The 23,543-nt window shown below is 38.9% G+C and overlaps 2 protein-coding genes across 4 annotated transcripts in view; one reads left to right on the top strand and one right to left on the bottom strand.

Moving 5' to 3' along the window:
* The window catches only part of cbl.L (Cbl proto-oncogene, E3 ubiquitin protein ligase L homeolog), a 43,082-nt gene extending 42,978 nt beyond the window's left edge, over window positions 1-104 (top strand). For all 3 annotated transcript variants that reach the window (XM_018225785.2, XM_018225786.2, XM_018225784.2), the window contains exon 16: window positions 1-104. This exon is cut by the window's left edge and continues 755 nt beyond it. The gene's annotated coding sequence lies outside the window, so the exon portion shown is untranslated.
* A 6,638-nt stretch (window positions 105-6,742) lies between these two features.
* Window positions 6,743-23,543, bottom strand: part of mcam.L (melanoma cell adhesion molecule L homeolog) — a 39,765-nt gene continuing 22,964 nt past the window's right edge. Inside the window, exons 7-17 of the mRNA XM_018225783.2 lie at window positions 22,589-22,710; window positions 21,331-21,478; window positions 20,036-20,151; window positions 18,215-18,356; window positions 18,008-18,132; window positions 16,716-16,848; window positions 13,315-13,353; window positions 12,913-12,948; window positions 8,947-9,088; window positions 8,275-8,386; window positions 6,743-7,743 (exon numbers count right to left, since the gene is read on the bottom strand). Of these exons, the coding sequence (XP_018081272.1) occupies window positions 7,714-7,743; window positions 8,275-8,386; window positions 8,947-9,088; window positions 12,913-12,948; window positions 13,315-13,353; window positions 16,716-16,848; window positions 18,008-18,132; window positions 18,215-18,356; window positions 20,036-20,151; window positions 21,331-21,478; window positions 22,589-22,710 (1,145 nt within the window). The 3' untranslated portion in view covers window positions 6,743-7,713. The remainder of the gene's footprint in view (window positions 7,744-8,274; window positions 8,387-8,946; window positions 9,089-12,912; window positions 12,949-13,314; window positions 13,354-16,715; window positions 16,849-18,007; window positions 18,133-18,214; window positions 18,357-20,035; window positions 20,152-21,330; window positions 21,479-22,588; window positions 22,711-23,543) is intronic.

The following is a 23,543-nucleotide window of genomic DNA, read 5'->3' as shown; positions in this document are numbered from 1 at the left end:
CGGAGGGACCTCACTCATCGAATGAAACTGCCTTAGGGCGAGGAACCTTTTATCACACACGAATGGGTGCTTTTGATCCTATTAAATGGCATTATTCAAAATGAGTTGGGTCTGCTCCCTTAGCCCTTTTTAATCTTTATTTTGATGCTTTCAGTTACTTTGTGTTTGTTTGTTCGTTTTTTTTTTTTTTAACTTGTGACTCAAGGCAATAAGGCACTCCAGGGTTGGGTGCCCCCACTCCCCAATATCTAGGGTGCCCTAATGCCACACAACTCAGGGCGAATGGGTGTCTCCCTCCGGGAATTGAATGGTGGGAGCAGAATTCTGGAGGAGGTGGGAAGAATCCTTTTTCTAAAGGGTTAGGATGGCAGTTCATGCAACACCTATGTTACATACAAACAAGTACATGCTTCTACATCCGACTGATGCTATTTCAACTTTCACTGCCACATAACATTAACTAGCATTAATATATCACCTACAGAGAATAATTACACAAACAATATTACAGATTGTGTGTAATCTATATGTGTATAATATCTATGTATATAAACGGGTATTTTTATATACATTATCTATGTGTATGTATGTACATGTCAAAGCATTTATAGCTGCTCCAGTTATTTCATCCTATGTACATAAACCCGTAGGCTTTCCCTACTCCAGTCTGGGGCAAGATGAGCTTATCTGTACTATACACTTTGCCATATTCTCACAGTAAGTGGCAGATTTACCAAAATTCAACATTGCGTTTTGTTTGCAATCCGAGAAAAATCGCAGGGGAAAAAACACGAAAATACGCAACTATTTTTTAAACCCTTGAATTCTTGCGGTTTATTAAAGAAAAAATGCAAACAATTTTTATAGATGTCAATGGATCTCAAGAGTTTCAAGATTTCAATAAACTTAATTTTTTCCCCAGTTTATGAAAACAGATTTTCAGCATTATCGACAATGAATGGATCAGTGTTCTATTTGTTTGTGTGCCATTTTTCTTTTCTGCAACAAAATGTGGCTGCGAATATTTTGTCTGCGTTTTCTCTCGAACTTGAAAATGGATAAATCTGCCGCCCTGTATTCATCATGACTCTTTACAATTCTGTTATTTGATTTTGAAGCTCATCCGCAGTCTATCAGTGCTGGTGCCCCTGTATCATTTTTTATTTCCTTATGACCAGTCCATGTGTGAAAGAGAAGCTATTTATTTAATATTCTTGTTTTTCTTAAATGTGATATACCTTAAATTTATTAACAAGCTGATTTTTTTTAATGTATCTAAAGAAGTCAGAGGAAGTTGAAGTATCCTGGCTCTTCTTCTGTGACCGATCCCTGCTCTGCATAGATATACATATAGATACACACATCTACACACAGCTTCTTTTTTTAAAGGTTTTTCATACTCTGCACCTAATTTTATAGCAGGGATATCACACACAGTCTTTCAAGCTAATGTGAACTACAAAACCCAGATATCTCAAGCAGTGCTGGGACTTGTAGTTCACAACAGCTAGGGGGGTGAGAATAAATGTCTTTGTCTGTAGCATAAGCATAATATGCATAAGGCCAACTTGTGTTTCTATTTGCAAGGTTTACAAACAGGAGATTTCTGTGGGTTTGTCACCAGGCAGTTAAGGGTTAAATTGCACCCACATTATTATCATGCATACTGTGGGGGGAAACGGCAGCCTCCTCCATGTCCATGATTTAAGCAGTGTTAAAAGCTTGACAATAAATCTAACAGATTTTTTTTTATTATTATTGTATTTAATCAGGACCCCGAAGGTAAATATTCTTACAAGCAACGGGTCTGCAAATTCCCCTTGTTATGGTTTTTGTTTGTATTCTAAGCCTGTGTTCTTCTAACGATTGTAGATTATACTAAAAAAAAAAAAAAGTTATTTATTTAATGACTTTTCTTTTAACTAAAGAGCTTTTCTTATTTTATTTTCAGTTTGTTTTTCTGTACCAGTTTATGGGGGGGGGGAAATATTTTTAAAATAAATTCTTTTGTCTGTTTCAATCTTATTCTGCAGTTTGATTGTTGCCTCATTGGGTTTGTATGAAATGCTTGTGGCAAGTGAGACACCGTGGGGCAGATTTACTAAGGGGCGAAGTGACTAACGCTGGCGAATCTTCCGTTACTGCTTTCAGACACTTTGCCGATTTACTAACGGGCCCAGGCGTAACTTCGCTAGTGAAAGAGACAGACGCTATCACTCATTCGCACTTCATCAGCAGGCGAATTTTTGCTCTGGCTAATGGACGCAAATTCACTAAAATGCATTTTTTTATTGAACGTTACCACTTTCGCCAGACTTGCCTTTGCCAGCTCAGACCAGACGAAGTGCAATGGAATACATAGATCTTCCTCAATCTTCTGTTACTGACATCATATTTTTTAGTGGAAGAATTTTCTAAACACTGGCGTCTTTTCCTTTTTTCAGAGTGATAGCCTGCAAAAGTCCTTACATATTTTTGGGGGTAACTGGGTTCCCCCATACATTTTTTAACATATAAAACATGAACCCTACAGTGGGCTCATGTGTAGGGCATTATAACAACTGTATTTTCTTTATTAAGGTTCCCTGGACTTGTGTAATGTAATGTATTTGCTGCCACATATACGTTCATTCAACTTTAAATTTCCCGCCATATGCAAATTAAGCTGAGCAAAGACCTCTAATGAAGTTGTGCTAGGCAGAATTAAAAATTCGCCAGTGTTCGGTGCCCTGGACGCAACTTCACATTTTAATAAATTAGCGTTGTCTGAGCCAATTTTTGCCTGGTGAAGTGTTCCGATGGCTGCAAATCTGTCACTGGCGAATTTTCACCGCTCAGTACATTTCCCCCCATGACGGAGATGTTGGCTTTTTATGGGTTTCTGGGCATCCCCTTCCAGCTGCTATAGCAATGGCCGGAGTGACGGGTCATGGTGCTGTGAAATACATAGCAACGCCTGAATGGGATGAAATGATTGCTGTCAATGGTTCAAATACTAGGGCAGACATTTTGTATCAGGGAAGAAGTATAACTGCAGTAGCTTAACATTGCATTTAGAGCCTCTGGTTTTGGAATTTTCATGGTGATCTTTGGACTTTGGTTTTCCTGCCCATAGCCCCACACATAAAACTAGCTCTAAACCAAACAGGAATGTACTAACATAAAAAGAACTTAACAGGTAGGGCAAAAAACTGGCAAATGATAGGGCAAAAGCCAGCATTGGATGTACACTACACCAGAGGAGTCTGAACCAAGCACCTCACCAGCCTGGTTCTATTATTGTGTACCAGTCAACAGTTAAGTGTGATTATTTTTGTTTTCCCAATCTTATGGGCACATAAAGTTAACAATCTAATTTCCAGGAAATACAAGTAGATCTTGTACAGAGATCAGTTGAGATGACTATACAGATGACTGCATACAGCAATGGTGATGGTTCTGCACAGGTCACTGATAATTTGATCAATGGTCTGAGGAATGAACATTATTTTCAGCCTGATTTGGCCTTCACTTGAATCAGGAAAAGATCCTCACATTTTACAATGTGGCCAAGCAAGCAGAACTAGGTCTATGGACAGCTTTACCCAAAAGCCTTTGCATATCTATAGTTTAACCTATTATAGCCAGTTCTACTCATTATTACCCCAGTCCACACGGCCCTACGAGAAAGTTGGGTGTTTTTAAAGGGGACTTGTCAGAAAGAAATTTCTTAAAGGGGTTGTTCACCTTTAGGTTAACTTTTAGTATGTTATAGAATGGCCAATTCTAAGCAACGTTTCGACTGGTCTTCATTATTTATTTTATAAAAAATAAATAATGAAGACCAGTTGAAATGTTGCTTAAAATAAGAAAGGGTAATTAGAAAGTAATTGTCTAACTTCGGACTCTTTGTAGCTTTCAAATGGGGGTCACCGACCCCATCTAATATGCTCTGTAAGGCTACAAATGTATTGTTAATGATACGTTTTATTACTACTCTTTCTATTCAGGTCTTCTATTCATATTACAGTCTCCTATTCAAATCAATGCATGGTTACTAGGGTAATGTGAACCCTAGCAACCAGACTGCTGAAATTGCACATTGGTTGGAGAGGTATTGAATAAAAAGCTAAATTACTCAAAAACTGCAAATAATAAAAAATGAAAACCAATTGCAAATTGTGTCAGAATAGCACTCTCTGAATCATACTAAAAGTTATTTCAAAGGTGAACAACGCCTTAAAATCCCCTAAAAATAGAAGGAATGTGCTTTTGTATTGCTTTACTTGCTAGCAGCAGTCACGTCTTTCACAATGTACTGGCTGCTTTCCTCAGGCAGAAGAGGCCTTGACTCTCAGCTATTTGCACTATAGGACGGCAGCCAATCCGCAGCTGAATGGACCTGATAGGGAACAGCATCCTGTTGTTGAAATGTGTGTGAAGACAAAGCTGTTCTTGCCAATTTACATGCTGCTGCTATATTTCTGGGAAGGACAATTACAACACTCCCAACAGCCACTCGTAAATCTGGCCATGCACTTAAAGGATCCGCTTTTTTGGCAAGGTCACTCAACGAGTGGATGTTTCCCCAATATGCCCACATAAGAGCTTAACGATCGGCTCACAATCAAAGTCAGGCCGTATCAATGAGGCTATACAGCCTTGCCCAACGCGATTTTTAAACCTGTCATATCAGTTGGGAGGGCCCACACACAGGCAGTCAGCCACTTTTACAGATATGGTTATGTGATCATATAGGGAAAAATGGATCAGCGCCTTTGGCAACGGAGTCGAACTCACCAGAAACAAAAAAGAAGAAGGGGAGAAAAAGAGGAGAAAATCGACATATAGTGTAATATTTTTTGGAAATATTCGTTTTACACCAGGTGCTTATGTGAAAATTTTTTTTTGATTTCTACTGTGTTTGTTCCCCTTTTTTCCAAAAATTCCTTTTATTTTAGTCCTCCATTTCGGGGGCTGTGCCTAATATTTAATTTTCAGCATGCATGTGCATCTTCCACCAACAAATGGTTAAAGTGCCTACTTACAAGACTTTTATTTTTTCAGCCACATATAGAAGTGTTTTCCTTTCCCGCTACGAAAAATTTCTGTGCCTTTCACCAAACAACGGCTAAAGTGCCTACTTACAAAACCTTGGTATATGGCTCGCATGTAGTATTATTTTACGACCCTTTCTTCTTTTCTCAGTTCCTCCAATCAATCCCACATGGAATAGAGATGTATATTGTGTAATACGTTTTAATAAATATTTAAAAACTTTCATAAAAAATTTTTTACACTCACATTTTAATCAGGTTTCACAAGCATTTCTATAAAATCAGCTGTCCTTTGCAGGTTGCCCAGGTTTTTCCGGGGTAGGAATAAAAAAGCCGGCTTTTCCTATCCCTCGTGGTTGCGTTCCTGCTGGTCAGCGTCCTGTCCCCTACTGCCTGACGCGTTTCGCTGGTCCAATCAGCTTCCTCAGAGGCATGGGGATATCCGTCGCATAGTTTCCTTAAAAAGCCGATCATCGGCTGGTTGCCTTGGTTACCGTTCTATTTCCTACCGCTGTGCGTTCCACATGCGGTCCAAACCTCCTTCCGATGTCTCTTCGTAGATTGGACCAGCGAAACGCGTCAGGCAGTAGGGGACAGGACGCTGACCAGCAGGAACGCAACCACGAGGGATAGGAAAAGCCGGCTTTTTTATTCCTACCCCGGAAAAACCTGGGCAACCTGCAAAGGACAGCTGATTTTATAGAAATGCTTGTGAAACCTGATTAAAATGTGAGTGTAAAAATTTTTTTATGAAAGTTTTTAAATATTTATTAAAACGTATTACACAATATACGTCTCTATTCCATGTGGGATTGATTGGAGGAACTGAGAAAAGAAGAAAGGGTCGTAAAATAATACTACATGCGAGCCATATACCAAGGTTTTGTAAGTAGGCACTTTAGCCGTTGTTTGGTGAAAGGCACAGAAATTTTTCGTAGAGGGAAAGGAAAACACTTCTATATGTGGTTGAAAAAATAAAAGTCTTGTAACTAGGCACTTTAACCATTTGTTGGTGGAAGATGCACATGCATGCTGAAAATTAAATATTAGGCACAACCCCCGAAATGGAGGACTAAAATAAAAGGAATTTTTGGAAAAAATGGGAACAAACACAGTAGAAATCAAAAAAAATTTTTCACATAAGCACCTGGTGTAAAACGAATATTTCCAAAAAATATTACACTATATGTCGATTTTCTCCTCTTTTTCTCCCCTTCTTCTTTTTGTTTCTGGTGAGTTCGACTCCGTTGCCAAAGGCGCTGATCCATTTTTCCCTATATGAAGCATTCCACAGTTGAGAGACTGAATTAAGACCGGCAGGAGGAGACTAAACTAAAGGACTAACCTTTTTCATTTCTGGTGCATATTTTGCATTTTGTGCATGTACTGCATTTAGAGAACTTCTATGTAAAAATGGTTATGTGATCACCTGACGAAGGGGCCAGCCCCCGAAACGTTGTGCATCACTGTGACTTTACTAAACACGTAAGGGGTTAACCCCAATTGCATATGCTCCTGTGTGCCGGTTCCTCCTTTTGTTTCTCTCCAGTGAATTTCTCCCAAGAGGGCTGTGCACCAGGCAATCATAGGAAGGAGTGCGCTCACATCGTTCCTACCATATATTATTTACCATTGCCTACATGAGAAGGTAGATTTTCAAATTGTTAACATGCCCCCTTTTTGCACAGAAAACGCAACACAAAGCGTCAAGGTTTAAACATTTGTTTTCACATACTTTAAAAAAAAGCAAAGCTTTAATAGATTCCTTAGATTTACACACAAACCAACAAATATATATATATTTATATATAGTAAATATATCTGTTCTAAATAAAGCTGTTTTCAGCATGTAATGTAGGAAATACCATAGAAGAAACCCCTTCCTGCTTTATAGGTGTTATTTATCTAACAGGTGCAGGTACCACAGCAACCAATCAGCTCTTTGCTTTTTATTCTGACTTGTATTAAAGGATGAAAAGCACATTTCTGATTGTTTGATTGTAACTGCACTGTAGTCAAAGATCACCTATGCTAGTATATTGGCCCCTTAGTGTCTTGGGGTAGAATAACATGCCCCTTCTTTTCTTTAAGATGGGTACTGCTGTCTCTGTAGGGGTCATTTCCATACCATTGTACATTCTGAGGATAGGATACAGTGCATGGACTTAGGGCTTGCTCTATTCAGAGTAATAATGGGAGAGAGGATTGTCAGTGCTTCAGTTTGGACAGTAATCTTCATTTGTGCTTAGATATTTGGGGGGGTTTAACTCTTTCCAACCCATCACTTTACATAAAATACCCTCCCCTTGAAACTAAACAAAGGCAGGAATTCCAAGGCCACCTCAGGGTCAGTTTATGTCCACAGAGTAAACAGTTATAGGCAGATGAGCTGCAAGCCACAAAGGTCACTTAGTTATCAGGCATCTTCTGGACGGCAATATGTTATAATAAAATAGTCACCTTAAGGCTATCTGCAGGCAAATATAGACTCTGGGCATGGTAGTTCTGTTGGTTTACTGCCACAGTATTTGTATGTAGGTTTAACCAGAGATCGGCCACAGAGCAACTCCTGTAATGGACGGGGTGGAGGTGGCTACTGGCAGTTTTAAGGACAACGTAGGGCTGTAGATATAACATCAAAGAACGATCCATTTACTCCAACGTCAAACAGACTTATTCAGTTTCTTAAATCCATGTATTTCTCCCCCTTTGAAAAAAAATATTGAAAGTTAGAAACTGGTCAATAAAGAGGAAATAGAGACAACGGTGTATTATACAGCCTAATGTTTGTACGCTACTAAATCAGCATTTGTTTCTTTCTCCATTTTTCCACTGAAATCCCAACAAACTTCAGACGCAGTGCACACTGGTGCCGAACCCGAGTTTGAACTTGACTCAATATTTTTAAAGGTTCTGGTTTATTCTGATTCCCTTCCACCCCTGGGAGAGTTTGCAGTTGCTGAGTGAGCCCCAAATAATAATGAATTGGAACAACATCCTGTTTGGGACTGTAAAGGGGCTGCTGAAAGTAAAGTAATATTTGAATTTGTTATAGGGTGGACAATTCAACTTTAACAACTGTTACTCCCCACAACAATTACCCTATGATGAGAAATAAAGTGTAATTGTCATATGTTGTGTGTGTGTGTACAATTTATAGTTATAAAAATGTGTTATAATCTCGAACCAATGCAAAAAGATCAAGTGGAACAAACCAGTTTGGTGGAGCAGTTCTTACCTGATCTCCAGGTGGCTTCTTCTCTTGCCCGCCAGGGAGCAGGACTGATTCTTCAGCGGGGGAATCTGGCTTCATCTCCACAACTATCTGCTCCTTCTCGCCAGGTTTCGTACTTGATTGCCCAGCAAAAACAAAGGAGGAGAAGAAATGAGTGAGTGAAAGCTTAAAGGGATACTATACTAGATTCCATGTAATATCTTTGTCAATACAAATTCTACATTGCTGGTACATTTGCAACAACTGCTCTGCCCTTGTCAGGTGATTTACCAGCTGGGTGGCAACCCTAAGGGTAATGACATGTGAAGTTTTGTTGCAAATCGTCTCTGGTTTCCTGCATACCAGCAGCATTGTCAATTGCGGGTTGGAATATATTTGCATCACTTCCTGTTTCCGAAGTTGCTTTGCAAGGAGACTTCAGGCTATTTGCACCATGTATATCTAAATATTATAATTTGTCTTGTACACTTTGCCCTGGAAAATTGTGCTTTCAAAGGACACTTAGGCTTTTCTTCTTTATTTAACAATGTGAAAAATATATGTACATATGTGTGATAATTCGCCTATAAAATACTGCAAAGTCTGATGCAATCATAGCATATTTAATGCATATAATAACAGCTTTTGTGCAACATATCTCTAGTTTGTTATATTTATTGAATATTCCATACTCACATGTCTTGCTTTGCTGAGCGCCCACAGGGAATGCGTCCCTTTTTATAGAGAAAGTACAGCACAGCTCCCAGGATGGCCAGAAGCAGGATACAGATAATAACAACCACAATCAGCACTCCATGACTTCCTCCACGATGGACATCTGTGGAAATAGCATATGACAGTTGAAGGATACACATTAGTCTACATTAGTCTACATGCATTACAAGATGTAGTTTAAGGGAACATTGGTGAATACAGGTTCAAGTTGGCCATGGTATACATAAGTTGAGATCTTTTCATATATATACACATTTTTTAAAGAAGTACTAAGCCCATATTGCAGCAATGGTGATAAAGTGCAGAAACTGGCGCTAAGAACTTTAATAACAATATATAGTAAATAGAAGGTAGGTGGAGAAAGGGTAGCCTATGACTAAGTGCCCAAAAGGCACAAAATGCATAAGGCCACCCTCTGAGATGTTCCTTTTTGTGTAATAAAAAATATTTAATTTTTGCATCATACTTTGGAGTGAAGTCCAGTTTTTGTGCCAGCCTACCATTGAATTTCAAGGGGTAGGACTGGCATTTTAAATAATGTATTATAAAACCAAGGAGTGGTTTGAAACATAGGGGTTGCATTAGTTCATTTTATTTTAAAGACCCATGCACAAAATCTAGTTTCCTTTACTACATTTTCCAGCTGAATGACCATCTGGACCACAAAATTGTTGATCAATTAAAGAAACTATCAATTTGTGCACGAGGATGGAACTGCTTTATGGCAGGCTGTTTTTTCTCCTACTCAATGAAACTGAATGTGTCGCAGTACGACTTGGATTTTTACTATTGAGTGCTGTTCTTAGATCTTAGTTATCTTCTGTTAGGGAGCTGTTATCTAGTGTCAGAGAGCTGTTATCTGGTTACCTCCCCATTGTTCTGTTGTTTGCCTGCCGGAGGGGGGTGATATCACTCCAACTTGCAGTACAGCAGTAAAGAGTGATTGAAGTTTATCAGAGCACAATTCACATGATTTGGGGTAGCTGGGAAACTGACAATATGTCTATCCCCATGTCAGATTTCAAAATTAAAAAAAAAAATCTGTTTGCTCTTTTGAGAAACATATTTCAGTGCAGAATTCTGCTGGAGTAGCACTATTAACTGATGCGTTTTGAATAAAACATGTTTTCCCATGACAGTATCCCTTTAAGAAAGGCCATACTCTTTTAGCATCTAAGATCATGTCAAGACCATTATTTGCAAATTAGTATGAAACTAGTGCACTTTCACACAGCACGGAACAACTACTGGAGTGAGGACAAACAAGGGGTGGACAGACAGTAGCTGAATTTAAAGCCCTTCAGGAGATACAGGAGGAATTCTTTCCTGTGACCATATTTATGATTGATATTAAATAAGGAGGGGATATTTGATGTACTGGCTGCAGTGCAGTTTTGGACTGAAGAGGGTGCAGATATGTGCAACTAAATTGGTTAGGTGGATGGAAGATTTCGATTATGAGGGGAGACTGTCAAGGTTGGGGTTGTTTTCTCTGAAAAAAGACACTTGTGAGGGGACATGATTACACTTTACAAGTACATTAGAGAGCACTATAGCCAGATAGCAGTAGATATTTTTTCCTTTAAAAGGTTCAACCCATCAAAAGCCACCCCTTTAGACTAGAAGAGAAGAACTTTCATTTGAAGCAACGTAGGGGGTTCTTTACAGTCAGGACAGTGAGGTTGTGGAATGCACTGCCGGGTGATGTTGTGATGGCTGATTCAGTTAATGCCTTTAAGAGTGGCTTGGATGATTTCTTTGACAAGTATAAGGCTATAATGATACCAAACAAATATACAGTTAAGATAGATATTGGTATATATAGTTATATATATATATATATATAGTGTATGGAGGGGTTGGTGTGAGTGTGTATGGATTCTGGGTTTCATTTGGAGGGGTTGAACTTGATGTACTGTGGTCTTTTTTCAATACAACTTAACTATGTAACTATGATCAAGCAATGGAATGGATGTTGGTAATCAATTATGCAGCTTGCTATAAAGGCCCCTTAAATACAATATAAATAAAGTGCAAATGTATTATGCATTGCTGTACAATAACAGGATGAATACTGTACATCCTACAACTACTGATTAATACAGGAGGTTTAGGATAGGTCATGCTCCATATAGCGGTAATCTCAGATCAAGTCAAGAACATTCTATGCAGATCAAAAAGAAACCAGTGCACAATTATTGGAGTGAGGGCAAGCAAGGGGTACCCAGACAATAGTTCAATTGAAGGGCCCTTCAGGAAGAAACTTAAGTTGACCATATTTTCTCTTCGCCCTTCCTGGGACCATAGTTATGAATGATATTAAAGGGAAATTATACCACCAGGATGAATACTTAAGCAATAGTTTATTTCATATTTAGTGGCCTATTAAAGAATATTACCAAACTGGAATATAGATTAAATACTGCCCACCATTTTGCGATGTTCTCCATGCTTCCTCATTAAGTACATCAGTACTTAAAATGGAAAGTTTCTATTTTGGATTACCCAATGGCACATACTACTAAAAAATTATATTTTTATAAAAGAAGGTTTATTAAGATGAAGTGGGGTTTTACATATGAGATGTTTTATGCGATATATTTTTATAGAGACCTACATTGTCTTGTCTGGTTTTGGAGCTATTGTGTTTCCTGATCCAGTGTCGCAAAAACAAAGAATACAAATTATAGAATTATATATACAGGTATGGGACCCGTTTTCCAGAAAGCTCAGAATTATGGATAGGCCATCTCCCATAGACTCCATTTTATCCAAATAATACAAATTTGTGAAAATGATTTATTGTTTCTCTGTAATAATAAAACCGTACCTTGTACTTGATCCAAACTAAGATATAATTAATCTTTATTAAAAGCAAAACCAGCCTATTGGATTTATTTAATGTTTACATGATTTTCTAGTAGACTTAAGGCAGTGATCCCCAACCAGTAGCTCGTGAGCAACATGTTGCTCCCCAAACCCTTGGGTGTTGCTCTCAGTGGCCTCAAAGCAGGTTCTACAGCAGTAACCCCAATAAATCCTACTCCAGAAGTGCCGTCTGCTTGTACTGAGTTCATTGGCCTCAAAGCAGGTGCTTATTTTTGAATTCCAGGCTTGGAGGCAAGATTTGGTTGTATAAAAACCAGGTGTAATGGTAAACAGAGTCTCCTGTAGGCTGCTAGTCCACATATGGGCTACCAATAGCCAATCACAGTGCTTATTTGGCTCCATCCAGGAACATTTTTTATGCTTGTGTTGCTCCCCAACTCTTTTTAAATCCGAATGTTGCTCACGGGTGAAAAAGGTTGGGGATCCCTGACTTAAGGTATGAAGATGCAAATTACTAAAAGATCCCTTATCTGAAAAACCCCAGGTGCCGAGCATTCTGGATAACAGGTCTCATACCTGTGTATATATATATATATATTAATTAGTTAATAGATAAATATATATATATATATATATATATATATATATATATATTAAAGTACAGCCTTATTAACATAATGGATTTCAATGAAGAAAGTTTAATATGTATCTGCTCACTATATAGTGCATGTGTATGATATTTATCTCTTTCAGACTCAACTTTGCTTTCTATTTCCGATATCTTTCCATCTGATCTGGAAAACCCTTGGCTACCTATCCTATGCTCCAATTGTAAAACCCTCTCAGTGCCTCCTTCCACTTTTTGCTGCTTATGGAGTGTGATTAGTGCATGCATTAGTAAACACAAGAAATCGTATGAACATTTGTAATTATGCAGTTGTGTACAGATAGAGAAGATCATGTTTTATATGGCACAAACAATACATTATTTATTTCAATTCAGACCCAAAGGTTTGGTTGCGTGTGCCAGATGATTGAAGTTCTGCTCTATCATTGTACAGTTCCGCACATGTACCACACCATGCTTTATATACATACCTGTGTTATTCTCAGAAATAGGGGTAGTCAACATATCTATGCAAAAAATCAGAGAATTGAACATTTTACGTACAAGTCTGATATACATGTCTAATTCACATTTAACTTATTTATATAAAATAAATTATAGGAACAAGGGCTGCCTTTGCTTTCATTTCCCTGTCTGTAATAGACTGTTAAAAATGATTGGTTGCTGATTGGTTGCTATTTGTAAATAATTTAGAACTTATCTTCTAAATTGGCCCTATGGCTCCATTTAATAGTATTCTTCACATCCTTTCCTATAACTATAAAATTCTTATTTATTTCCCATCCTACTTTGTCCAATGTATGGAATGTGTATTGAATTGAATCACAAAGCCAATCATTGAGGGTTTTTTTAACATACTTTTTCTTACGTACCTGAACTAGTAGTCGCAGAAATGGGTGGGGTTGACTGATCTGTAGGGTAAATTAGGAAATTAATCACATTAAGTCACATGAACAGGTTTGTGTCTAAAAAACACATATACCTAAAAAAAAATTAACTAGGCTTAAATATAAAGTATTCCTTTTGTGTTAAAGGGTGGTTCACCTTTGTAATATATTGTCCCTATTGTCAAAATAGGTATTTTGCCAATAGGGACCATTTAAAAAAAAACTGCATGTTTCAAAGATAAATAAGTATAGGATCTGTTATTCAGAATGCTTAGGACCTGGGATTTTCTGTATAACGGATCTTTCTGTAATTTGGATCTTCATACCATAAGGGTGGTGGCACACGTGGCGATTCCGAGGGAGATTAGTCTCCCAGCGACAAATCGCCTCTTCTTTGGGCGACTGATCTCCCGAAATGCCTTTCATGCCAGGGGGATGGCATACGGATCGCTTTGGTTTTCCGAAGTCACCAGAAGTTTCCTTGTGAGGCAACTTAGTGCAACTTTGGAAAACAAAGCGCTACAAATGCCATCCCACCGGCTTGTAAGGGGGTGTAAAGCGATGAGAGTGTTATGTGAGTGGAATGTTATCTTTTTGAGTGACAAAAATGTGCATTATGTAAAATGTATGTGTGTTTAAATTTATGTGTGTGTTTAAAATTGTTGGGTGTAATTTGTGTAAATCGTCACTAGAGTAGAGTTTAGTTTAGTTTAAGTGTAATTTCTACCCCAGCCACCAGAGGCCATTATAGAGCACAGAAGGGCTATAAAAGGAGGGCACCGCCCAAGGTAAGGTGTCTTGATGGGAGGGCGTGGCCGAAGTAACATCAGCTGGTCGGCGAGTGGAGACATCAATGGCAGATAGGAAAAGATAGACAGTGAGATCTTAAGTAAGTGAGCACTAGGTGCACGAGACAGTGAGGTTAATTAGTAAGGGCAGCTGTGGCCCCATCAAGGAATAAAGTGGAATTAGTTTCCTACAGGCACTCGGTAAGTAAGGGAATCAGTTATAGTTTAGGACAAGGTAGGAAGGACACCTGGGTCACTGGACTTGGATGGAAAAGGGTCCTAGCCTGGAAGAGTGGAGGGGTATCACCAGGGCCGCCATTAGAAATCACGGGGCCCCGTACAACAAAATTTTTGGGGCCCCCTGGGCCCCGCCCACACTGACGACCAAGCTCCGCCCCATATCCCGCCCACATCGCAGTTAAAAGACCACACAGACATCAGCGCTAAAAAAGTAACCCCCCCCCCACACAAGTTGTAAAAAGCTATTGATGGTCAGGGCCCCCTTATAAAAAAAATTGGGGCCCCAAAAAAAAAAAAATTAAAATTTTTTTTTTTTTAAAAACATTGGTGGCAGGGGCCCCCTGTTAAAAAAAACTTGGGGCCCCAACAAAAAAAAATGTAAAAAAAACTAAAAAATAAACAAACATTGGTGGCAGGGGCCCCCTTCTAAGTTAAAAACAAATTGGGGCCCCAAAAAAAAATTTGAAAAATAATTAATTTTTTTTTGAAAAAAAAAAAAACATTGGCGGCAGGGGCCCCCTTATAAGTTAAAAACAAATTGGGGCCCCAAAAAAAATTTAAAAAAAAAATAATTTTTTTTTGAAAAAAAAAAAAACTGGTGGCAGGGGCCCCCTTACAAGTTAAAAAAATTTGGGGCCACCAAAAAGAAAATTAATTTTTTTTTTAAAAAAAAAACCCAAAAAAAACAATGGTGGCAAGGGGCCCCTTACGAGTTAAAAAAAAATTGGGGCCCCAAAAACAAAAGTTTTAAAAAAAAGATTGGTGGCAGGGGCCTATAGAATATTAAAATAATACATTGGTGGCCAGGGGATTAAAAAAAAAAAAAACACAAACTGGTGTTCAGTAGAATTGAACTCATGGCTTCAGTACTTCAACTTCGCCTCCTTTCGTGACTTCGGGTCTTTTCACCGCTTCAGGACTTCGGCTTCGGCTGTTTTCGTGACTTCGGGTCTTTGCGCTGCTTCAGGACTTCGGCTTCGGCTGTTTTCGTGACTTCGGGTCTTTTCGGCGCTTCGTGACTTCGGCTTTTTCCGTGACTTCGGGTCTTTTCGTCGCATCGGCTTCGGCTTTTCGGCACTTCCGCATTCGGCACTGAAGAGGCAAGACGTACGGCTCGGGCGCTCGTAAGGGGGGCCCGGATCTTCAAAAAATGCAGCGCTGCCGGGCCCCCCTTCATGCCCGGGCCCGGTACGCTTGTCCCCCCTGTCCCCCCCTGATGGCGGCCCTGGGTATCACCCAGTAGATATCGGTCCACTATTGGAGAGTGGGGGGATACAGGTGTAGTATATACCGGACCACTAGGCGGTTAGGTGTAATCCAAGATCCTAAGACAGGTGTGCCTACTCAGAACTGATTCTTTGAAATAAAGGTAACTGGAAGTGTTTGCAGAAGTAATTGCTGGAGAGTGTGAAGTGTGCCTGTTGTAAGAACCCTCTGTGTCTCGCATTAATAAAATCTTCTGTTTTATTTTTATCACCGAGTTCTGTGTGGTAAGTGTTAATTGGGGTTAAGTTCCCCTTTTAAATCTGGAAGCCCCTCCCACAGGCGATTCAAATACTTAACGGCTGGAAGGCTTTTAGGCAGATTAGTTGCCCGAAAGATTTGTTGCTGGACGACTAATCTCCCCCGAATCTTAACGTGTGCCACCACCCTCAGTCTACTAAAAACGAATCTAAACTTTAAAAAGAAACCCAATAGGATTACTTTGCCCCCAATGAGGATTAATTATATCTTAGTTTAGATCAAGTACAAGGTACTGTTTTCTTATTACAGAGAAAAAGGAAATCATTTTTAAACCTTTTCATTATTTAGATAAAATGGAGTCTATGGTAGATGGCCTTCCTGTAATTCAGAGCTTTCTGGATAACGGGTTTCTGGATAATGTATCCCCTACCTGTATATTAATGTTTTCTGTTTCATGGAGAATGTAGTAGCTGTCTTTTTGCTGTACTATGTTTCCTGCCCTTATACCATTAACAGCCAGGGCAGTGTGTACTTCTACTGCTAACGCACAAGCCTGGGCCTTCCTAACCTATTAACATAGTATTCAGCCTATTGCTAGCTAATTCAACTGATGCCATATAAATGTGCCCTACCCTTCCTGAATACAACTGTTGTGTTTGTCCCTTTAGCTTGGTTAGTAATCTCTTTCAATATAAAAAATTTGAGTTTTTAGTTAAACGGACCCTATTGCCAAAATGCTTATTTTGTCAAGAGGGACAGAATAGCAGGATTTTTTTTAAAAAAAAGGTGAACCACCCCTCTAAAGCTAAATAGAAATCAGAATGTCCGATGCCTTTAGGCATACACATGTATACACAAAATAAAATGCACAAAAAACTTTATAAATCAACATACATAGTTGTATTTTTTCTTCACTGTTGCCCATTTTGTTTGATGCTTTACAGATGACGACTCCAATATCCAGCAGCTCGGGGGTCACTTTAAAGGACAACTCACTGGTTATTTCTGGGCCCTCAGTTATGACTGACTGTAAAAGATAAAGGCAAAAGTTAAAGTACGATACAGCAAATCTTTCTCTGGCCCCTATGGTTCACAGAAAGATTTATTAGACATTTTGTTGATAATTTGTTAAAGTTTTTAAGGACTTTATAGATTATGAATTGTTTCAGGCATGTATTAGTTTGAACATGATACAGTGGCTTCTTCCTAGTCCAACATGTCTAAAAAAAAGCCCTCTAGTGCTTTTCTGTTGCTTGAGTAACCCTCAGGGGCACATTTACTAAGCTCAAGTGAAGGATTCGAATATAAAAAATTAGAATTTCAAAGTATTTTTTTGGGTACTTCGACCATCGAATAGGCTACTACGACCTTCGACTTTGATTCGAACTATTCGACTATTCGAACTTTCTATAATCGAAGTACTGTCTCTTTAAAAAAACTTTGACTTCATACTTCGGTAGTTTAAACCTACCGAGGTACAATGTTAACCTTCCCCATCACTTTCCTAAGCTTTTTTTGATGGAAGAAAAATCCTTCGGTCGATCGATTAAAATCCTTTGAATCAAGGATTTTATAGTTCGATCGAACGATTTTTACTTCGATCGATCGATCAAAGTATTTGCGCTAAATCCTTCAAATTCGATATTCAAATTCGAAGGATTTAACTTCGAGGGTCGAATTCGAGGGTTAATTAACCCTCGATATTCGACCCTTGATAAATGTGCCCCCATGACTTGCATTGTGATAATGTACATTTTTCTACCATGTGAAAACCGACTTAAAGAATTAGGAACCGACTTGCATGACTTAAAGCTGCTTCTTACTTTTCTGGTAAAAAAAAACCCAATAGGAGAGAAGGCAACAGCTTTCAAAAATAAATCAAGTCTCTATACATTTTTCAACTTTAGTGAAGTCATGACAGTTTTTAATGAATGCAAAAAAAAAAGATGACCAGGAAAAAAACTCCTGAAGTGTGTGCCAAAGGTGGATTTGCAATTTGATAAAGCTGCCCCTCAGTATCATGGTCTTAACTGGGGTCAAACTGACATTTTGAGCAACATGAATTAACAGAAAAGGGAGAAAAAAGTAATTGTTAAAAAAAAAACAACCAACATGGGACAAATGGTAGGAAAGAAGCGTAAACAACTGGAGAGAGGGAAACATGAAAGCATTAGAGAATCTATTACCGTTGTGCCATTGGCAGACCAAGTGATGGTGGCTTTTGGATGACCCAGTGCTTTACATGTCACATTCACTGTATTATTCTCTTGCACATAAATGGACTTTGTGCTCACGGACAACTCTGGTTTTCCTGTGAAAGGATAAAATTGAAATTACTTGCTGACCTGTCAGCATTGATAAGCCATGTCTTTCCCCATTTTCCCAGTCTTTACCTTTTACAATGATTTCCAGGTCTTTGCTGACATTCAGCCCTGGTACACTGGGCAAGGATATGGCGCATGTGTACTTCCCCGACATCGCATGAGTTAGATGACTCAGAGTAAGAAACGAGTTTTCGGCTATAATGTGACCCTTCTGAAGAGGAAAGAATGGAGGAATTAGACTGTACATGTCATGTTACACATTCTAATGTAATGGTGCCACACAGTTACTGCATATAATTAGGGCAGTGCTGCTCTAACCATGAGGCATGGTGAGGAAAAAAGATACAGGAGGGGCATAGAGATGAGCGGGCTTATGCATTAACCTGCTTTAAACTTTCTCCATGGGGCAAAGTCCCTAACTGGCAAAAATTTGCCAGCGACGGTTTCACAGCCATCGTACCACTTCGCCAGGCGTAAACAGGCCCGGATTTGTGGCGAGGCCACAAAGCCCTGGGCCTAGGGTGGCAAGACTGTGGGGGCGGCATGCCGCCCAGCTGCATTCTAAAATGCTCTAATCGCCAGCGCATGCACATGCTTCAGCGGCAAGGCAGGGGGCTGCACTGCGGCACAACGACGGGCGCTAGGACCCTTTGGCACGGCCTCGGGGCTCCGCAGAAATTCGCGCTAATTCAAAGTGCGAAGTTGCATCCAGGGCTGACAAATTTTTGCTAGCATTACTTCGGCAATCAAAGTGAAGATGCGCTGGTGTTGCTTAATTTGCATACGGCGGAAAATGATGAAGTTACATGGATGTATATGTTTCAGCAAATACATTACATTTCACAAGTCCAGGAAACCTTAATAAATAAAATAGAGTTGTTATAATTAGGGATGCACCAAATCCACTATTTGGGATTCGGCCGAATCCCTGAATCCTTGGTGAAAGATTCTGCCGAATACCGAACCGAATCCTAATTTGCATATTCAGTTTAACCAGGCACAAGGATTCAGCTGAAACTGAAAAAGGCCGAATCCTGGCTGAATCCTGAACCGAATCTTGGATTTGGTGCATCCGTAGTTATAATGCCCTACACGAGTCCACTGTATAGTTTATGTTCCAAATGTGAAAATGGAGGGGGAAACTGGTTACCCAAAAACATTTTTACGGACCTTTACAGGCTATCACTCTGAAAAAAGGAAAAGATGCCAGCGTGTTTTGGGACTTAAGCTGGCCATAGACGCAAAGATCCGATCGTACAAATCCTCGATTTGTACGATTTTCGGATCATGTGTGGAGTGTCCCGACATTTATCTTGCCATGCCGATCGGTCGTTCAGTTGATCGGACAGGTTAAAAGATTTCTGTCGGCTTTGTCAGGCAAAAACTTTCCTACGATTGCCGTGGGGCAGAGCATCCGCTGATCTGTTCTTTACTGCTCTGTTTGATCTGAATGGTTAGTGGCAGGTGAGGACATATGCGAGGACGTGCGATCGTTCGTCTAATATTGCAGGGAAATCTTTGCGTCTATGGCCAGCTTTAGAAAATTTTTGCACTAAAAATTGAGGAAGCTCTATGCACTCCATTGCACTCCGCTTGGTCTGAGCTGGCAAAGGCAAGTGTGGCGAATGAGGTAACGTTCAGTAAAATCCGCAAAAAGTTGCGGAGTTACATCCATCCATGGCGTGTGTGAAGCAACGCTAGCATCTATCTACTTCGCTAGCAAAGTGACGCCTGTGCGCTTTTATCATTTTAGTGCATTTAAGCCGAATAAAGCTCATTTTTTACTGTTGCCATGGATTAGTGGAAGAGGATTATCACCATGCAACATCATAAAGCCGCTAAATCTTATTTCACAGATCTCTAACTTTTTAATTTCCCGTGTGTCCTTACATGCTTCCACTGGGTTTCTGCCTCAACAGAGGAATTTGCTTCACAAGACACGCTCAGGTGGTCTCCAGGATGCACAATAATAGGGGACATTTGCGAAAACACAGGCTGATCGAGAACTGACATAGAGGGAGGAAAAAGTTTTATTTAGTTGAACATGAAATGCATATAAAGGACAGCAAACCAAATAAATACATCACAAGTATCTTAATAGCAGGTAGAATTCCCTGTCATTTAAAAGCCATTATATTGTCACCAATATAATATGCTGTGCATGAATTCAATGATTAAGGCTTGCACTGAAATGCCACTTATTGGTTGCTATGGTTTACTACCCAGGAGCAAATTTGCCCAGTGTTTATAAATGAGCATTTTTTTTTTTAATTTGCTGATGACCATGGCTGCGAACTTTAAACAGAGGACTTCAGAGTTCAGTTTTAGAGCATTCACTATATCTAATTTTCTTATACTCTCATCTGAGAGTAGACTGTGGGAGAGTTGATGCAATTATAAACGGTTAAGAGTCTCAAATTGGCAATTATAGGTCTGCAAATCTGATATCTGCAATGGGAGAGTTTTGTTTAAATATCACATACAATGTTATGTCCTGTAAAACGACATTATGAGTAGAATACAGCTTGGTAATGTTGTTTGTACATGCATAGAGTCCTAGCTAAAATGTAACCATGTATCTATCTTTGCAACTGAATCTACTACATAAAACATAAATTACAGAGAGAAATTATGATTACAACACAAATTTCAAACTGAACACTTAGGGGCAGATTTACTAAGGGTGGAATATCGAGGGTTAACTAACCCTCGCTATTCGACTAGGAACTAAAATCGTTCGACTTCGAATATCGAAGTCGAACGATTTAGCGCTAATTGTACGATCGTACGATCGAAGGATTATTCGTTCGATCGAACGATTAAATCCTTCGAATCGAACGATTCGAAGGATTTTAATCCAACGATCGAAGGAATATCCTTCGATCAAAAAAACACAGGCAAGCCTATGGGGACCTTCCCCATAGGCTAACATTGCGTTCGGTAGCTTTTAGCTGCCGAACTAGGGGGTCGAAGTTTTTCTTAAAGAGACAGTACTTCGATTATCGAATGGTCGAATAGTCGAATCCTTCACTCGAGCTTTGTAAATCTGCCCCTTAATGTTTGGGAGCTAAAATTATTGCCAAAACCCCGGGCTTTAAAAGAATTTGGAGTTTTAGCTCCACTCCTGAAAACTATATGGATTTAAGATTGCTAAGGTTATTTAGAGGTGCATGGTGGTTACTTACAATGGACTTGAAGCTCAGTCTCAGCTGTCATGATCTGGTCAGAACTATCAAAGTCCATTCCAGTACACTCATAGGTCCCTGAGGAGCTGCGAGTAACTTTCTCCAAGATCATGAATGGACCATCTCCTAAACTGTCTTCCTCGTCTTTCTGTGCATGGATGCATTAAGAACAAATAAAGGTTATTCTTTACACATTACATTAGCTCAAGTGATTTTTAAAAAAGGCCAGAGCATAATAAAAGAGCATAATAAGAAAGGTGGACTGGAGCCTGTTGACTATATACATAGAAAATGCAGACAAGATGAATAGATGCAACTGTGGAGAAGAGAGGAGGAGAACCTGGCTAAAGTATTGTCCCTCAGTGAAGGGTAAAAGGAGTAGTTCACCAATGGGATAATTAACTTTTAGTATGTTATAGAATGTTCTAGGGATGCACCGAATCCAGGATTCGGTTCGGATTCGGCCGAATCCTTCTGCCTGGTTGAACCGAATCCAAATCATAATTTGCATATGCAAATTAGGAGTTGGAGGGAAATTTTGACTTTTTGCCACAAAACAAGGAAGTAAAAATAGTTTTCACCTTCCCACCCCTAATTTGCATATGCAAATAAGGATTCGGTTAGGTATTCGGCCGAATCTTTTGCAAAGGACTCGGGGGTTCGGCCAAATCCAAAATAGTGGATTCGGTGCATCCCTAGAATGTTCTTAGCAACTTTTCAGTTTTTTAATTATTTGCCTTCCCCAGTTTTCAAATGGGAGCCACTGACCACCAAAACTATGGTTCTGTAAGGCTTTCATTTTATTTTTTTTGTTGGTTTTTATTATTATTATTACTTATTTTTCTATTCAGGCCCCATCCTATTCATATTCCAGTCTTTATCCCATCCGCAGCCTATCTGCTGCCTGGCTGGGCATTAGCAACCAGATAACTGCTTATATGCTAAACTGGAGAGGTGCTGACAAAAAGCTAAATCATTCATAAACACAAAAAAATGAAAAAAGGGCAAATGCCCCTTGGCCATGGAACGTCACATATTCATTTGAGAGCAGTGTTTGGTCGAATCCTCCTGTGTTTAGTAAAAAGAATAAAAAGGCAAGTTTTTGGATTTGAAGTGACTTTTTTATGAATAGCTTGAAAACATGGAGGCAAGAAAAGTAATACTAACAGTGCAAATGTGTTGCAAAGTCTGCTGTTGAAATGCACACAAATTACTGTGGATTATGGAAAATGTTTCAGTGTAAACGTAGACTTCTTACCCTTTTGTAGGTTATGTCTAGAGGGTTTGTTCCATCGCCCTCACATTTTAATTTCACATTATCGCCCTCTTTTACCGGTCCAGCGGGAAATGACTGGTACAGTCTTACTGATCGGCTTGGATCTGAAAAACCAAAGAACTGTAAGCATCTCAAAAAAGATATCCACCTGTAATAGGTTCGGCATAACTATAGCCAAGTAGTAATTTATGTCATTATTATAGGCAGAAATAGAACTGAAGTTGCATTTACTGTCTTACCATAAAAGAGAAAGTAAAGCCCACCAAATAAACATTAAGGGGCTTATTTACTAACAATAGAATTTAGATTTTTTTTTATCAGCGAATCTAAAACTTGTGGTTTTATTATTTTATTTAAAAACTCTAAAAATTTTAGATTTATTAAGTGTAAAAACTACGAAAACCACAGTTAAAAGTTGTCAAGGTTCTATAGAAGTCAATGGGAGCTTTGCTGATCCTATTGGACAGTTTTAAATCAAATCAGACTTTTAAAGGGTTTTCATTTTTTTTTCTTGCTAGGCATTATTCAAAAAGCTCTAATTTTTAGAGGTTTTAGAGGCATTTTTATTTTTAGAGCAATATTCAGCCTTATTATTATATTTACATTTTTTTAATTCAGATCTTCTCAAAAATTCCATGACATACATAGTTTGTGAGTTTAGCCGTGGTTTCAAAAACCTGGAAAACAACTAAAATCCAACCTTTGATAAATAGGCCTCATGGGGGTTATTTATCAAAGATTGAATTTTAGAACTATGTGAGATTTTTTATACCTCGAATGAACTCACAACTTGAATGGTTTCTGATTTAAAAAAAAACAAATGGAAAAAATTAGAATCAGCGAGTTTAAGGTTAACAACTCGAAAACTCAAATTAATCGAGTTCTTGGAGAAAAAAACTTGAATTGCTGGAATTTATCGAGTTTTTGAGAGAAACAC

Source organism: Xenopus laevis, chromosome 7L, assembly GCF_017654675.1.
Source record: "Xenopus laevis strain J_2021 chromosome 7L, Xenopus_laevis_v10.1, whole genome shotgun sequence".
Taxonomy (NCBI): domain Eukaryota; kingdom Metazoa; phylum Chordata; class Amphibia; order Anura; family Pipidae; genus Xenopus; species Xenopus laevis.
The sequence above is the reverse complement of the archived record's forward strand: the minus strand, read 5'-3'. Positions and strand labels throughout refer to the sequence as shown.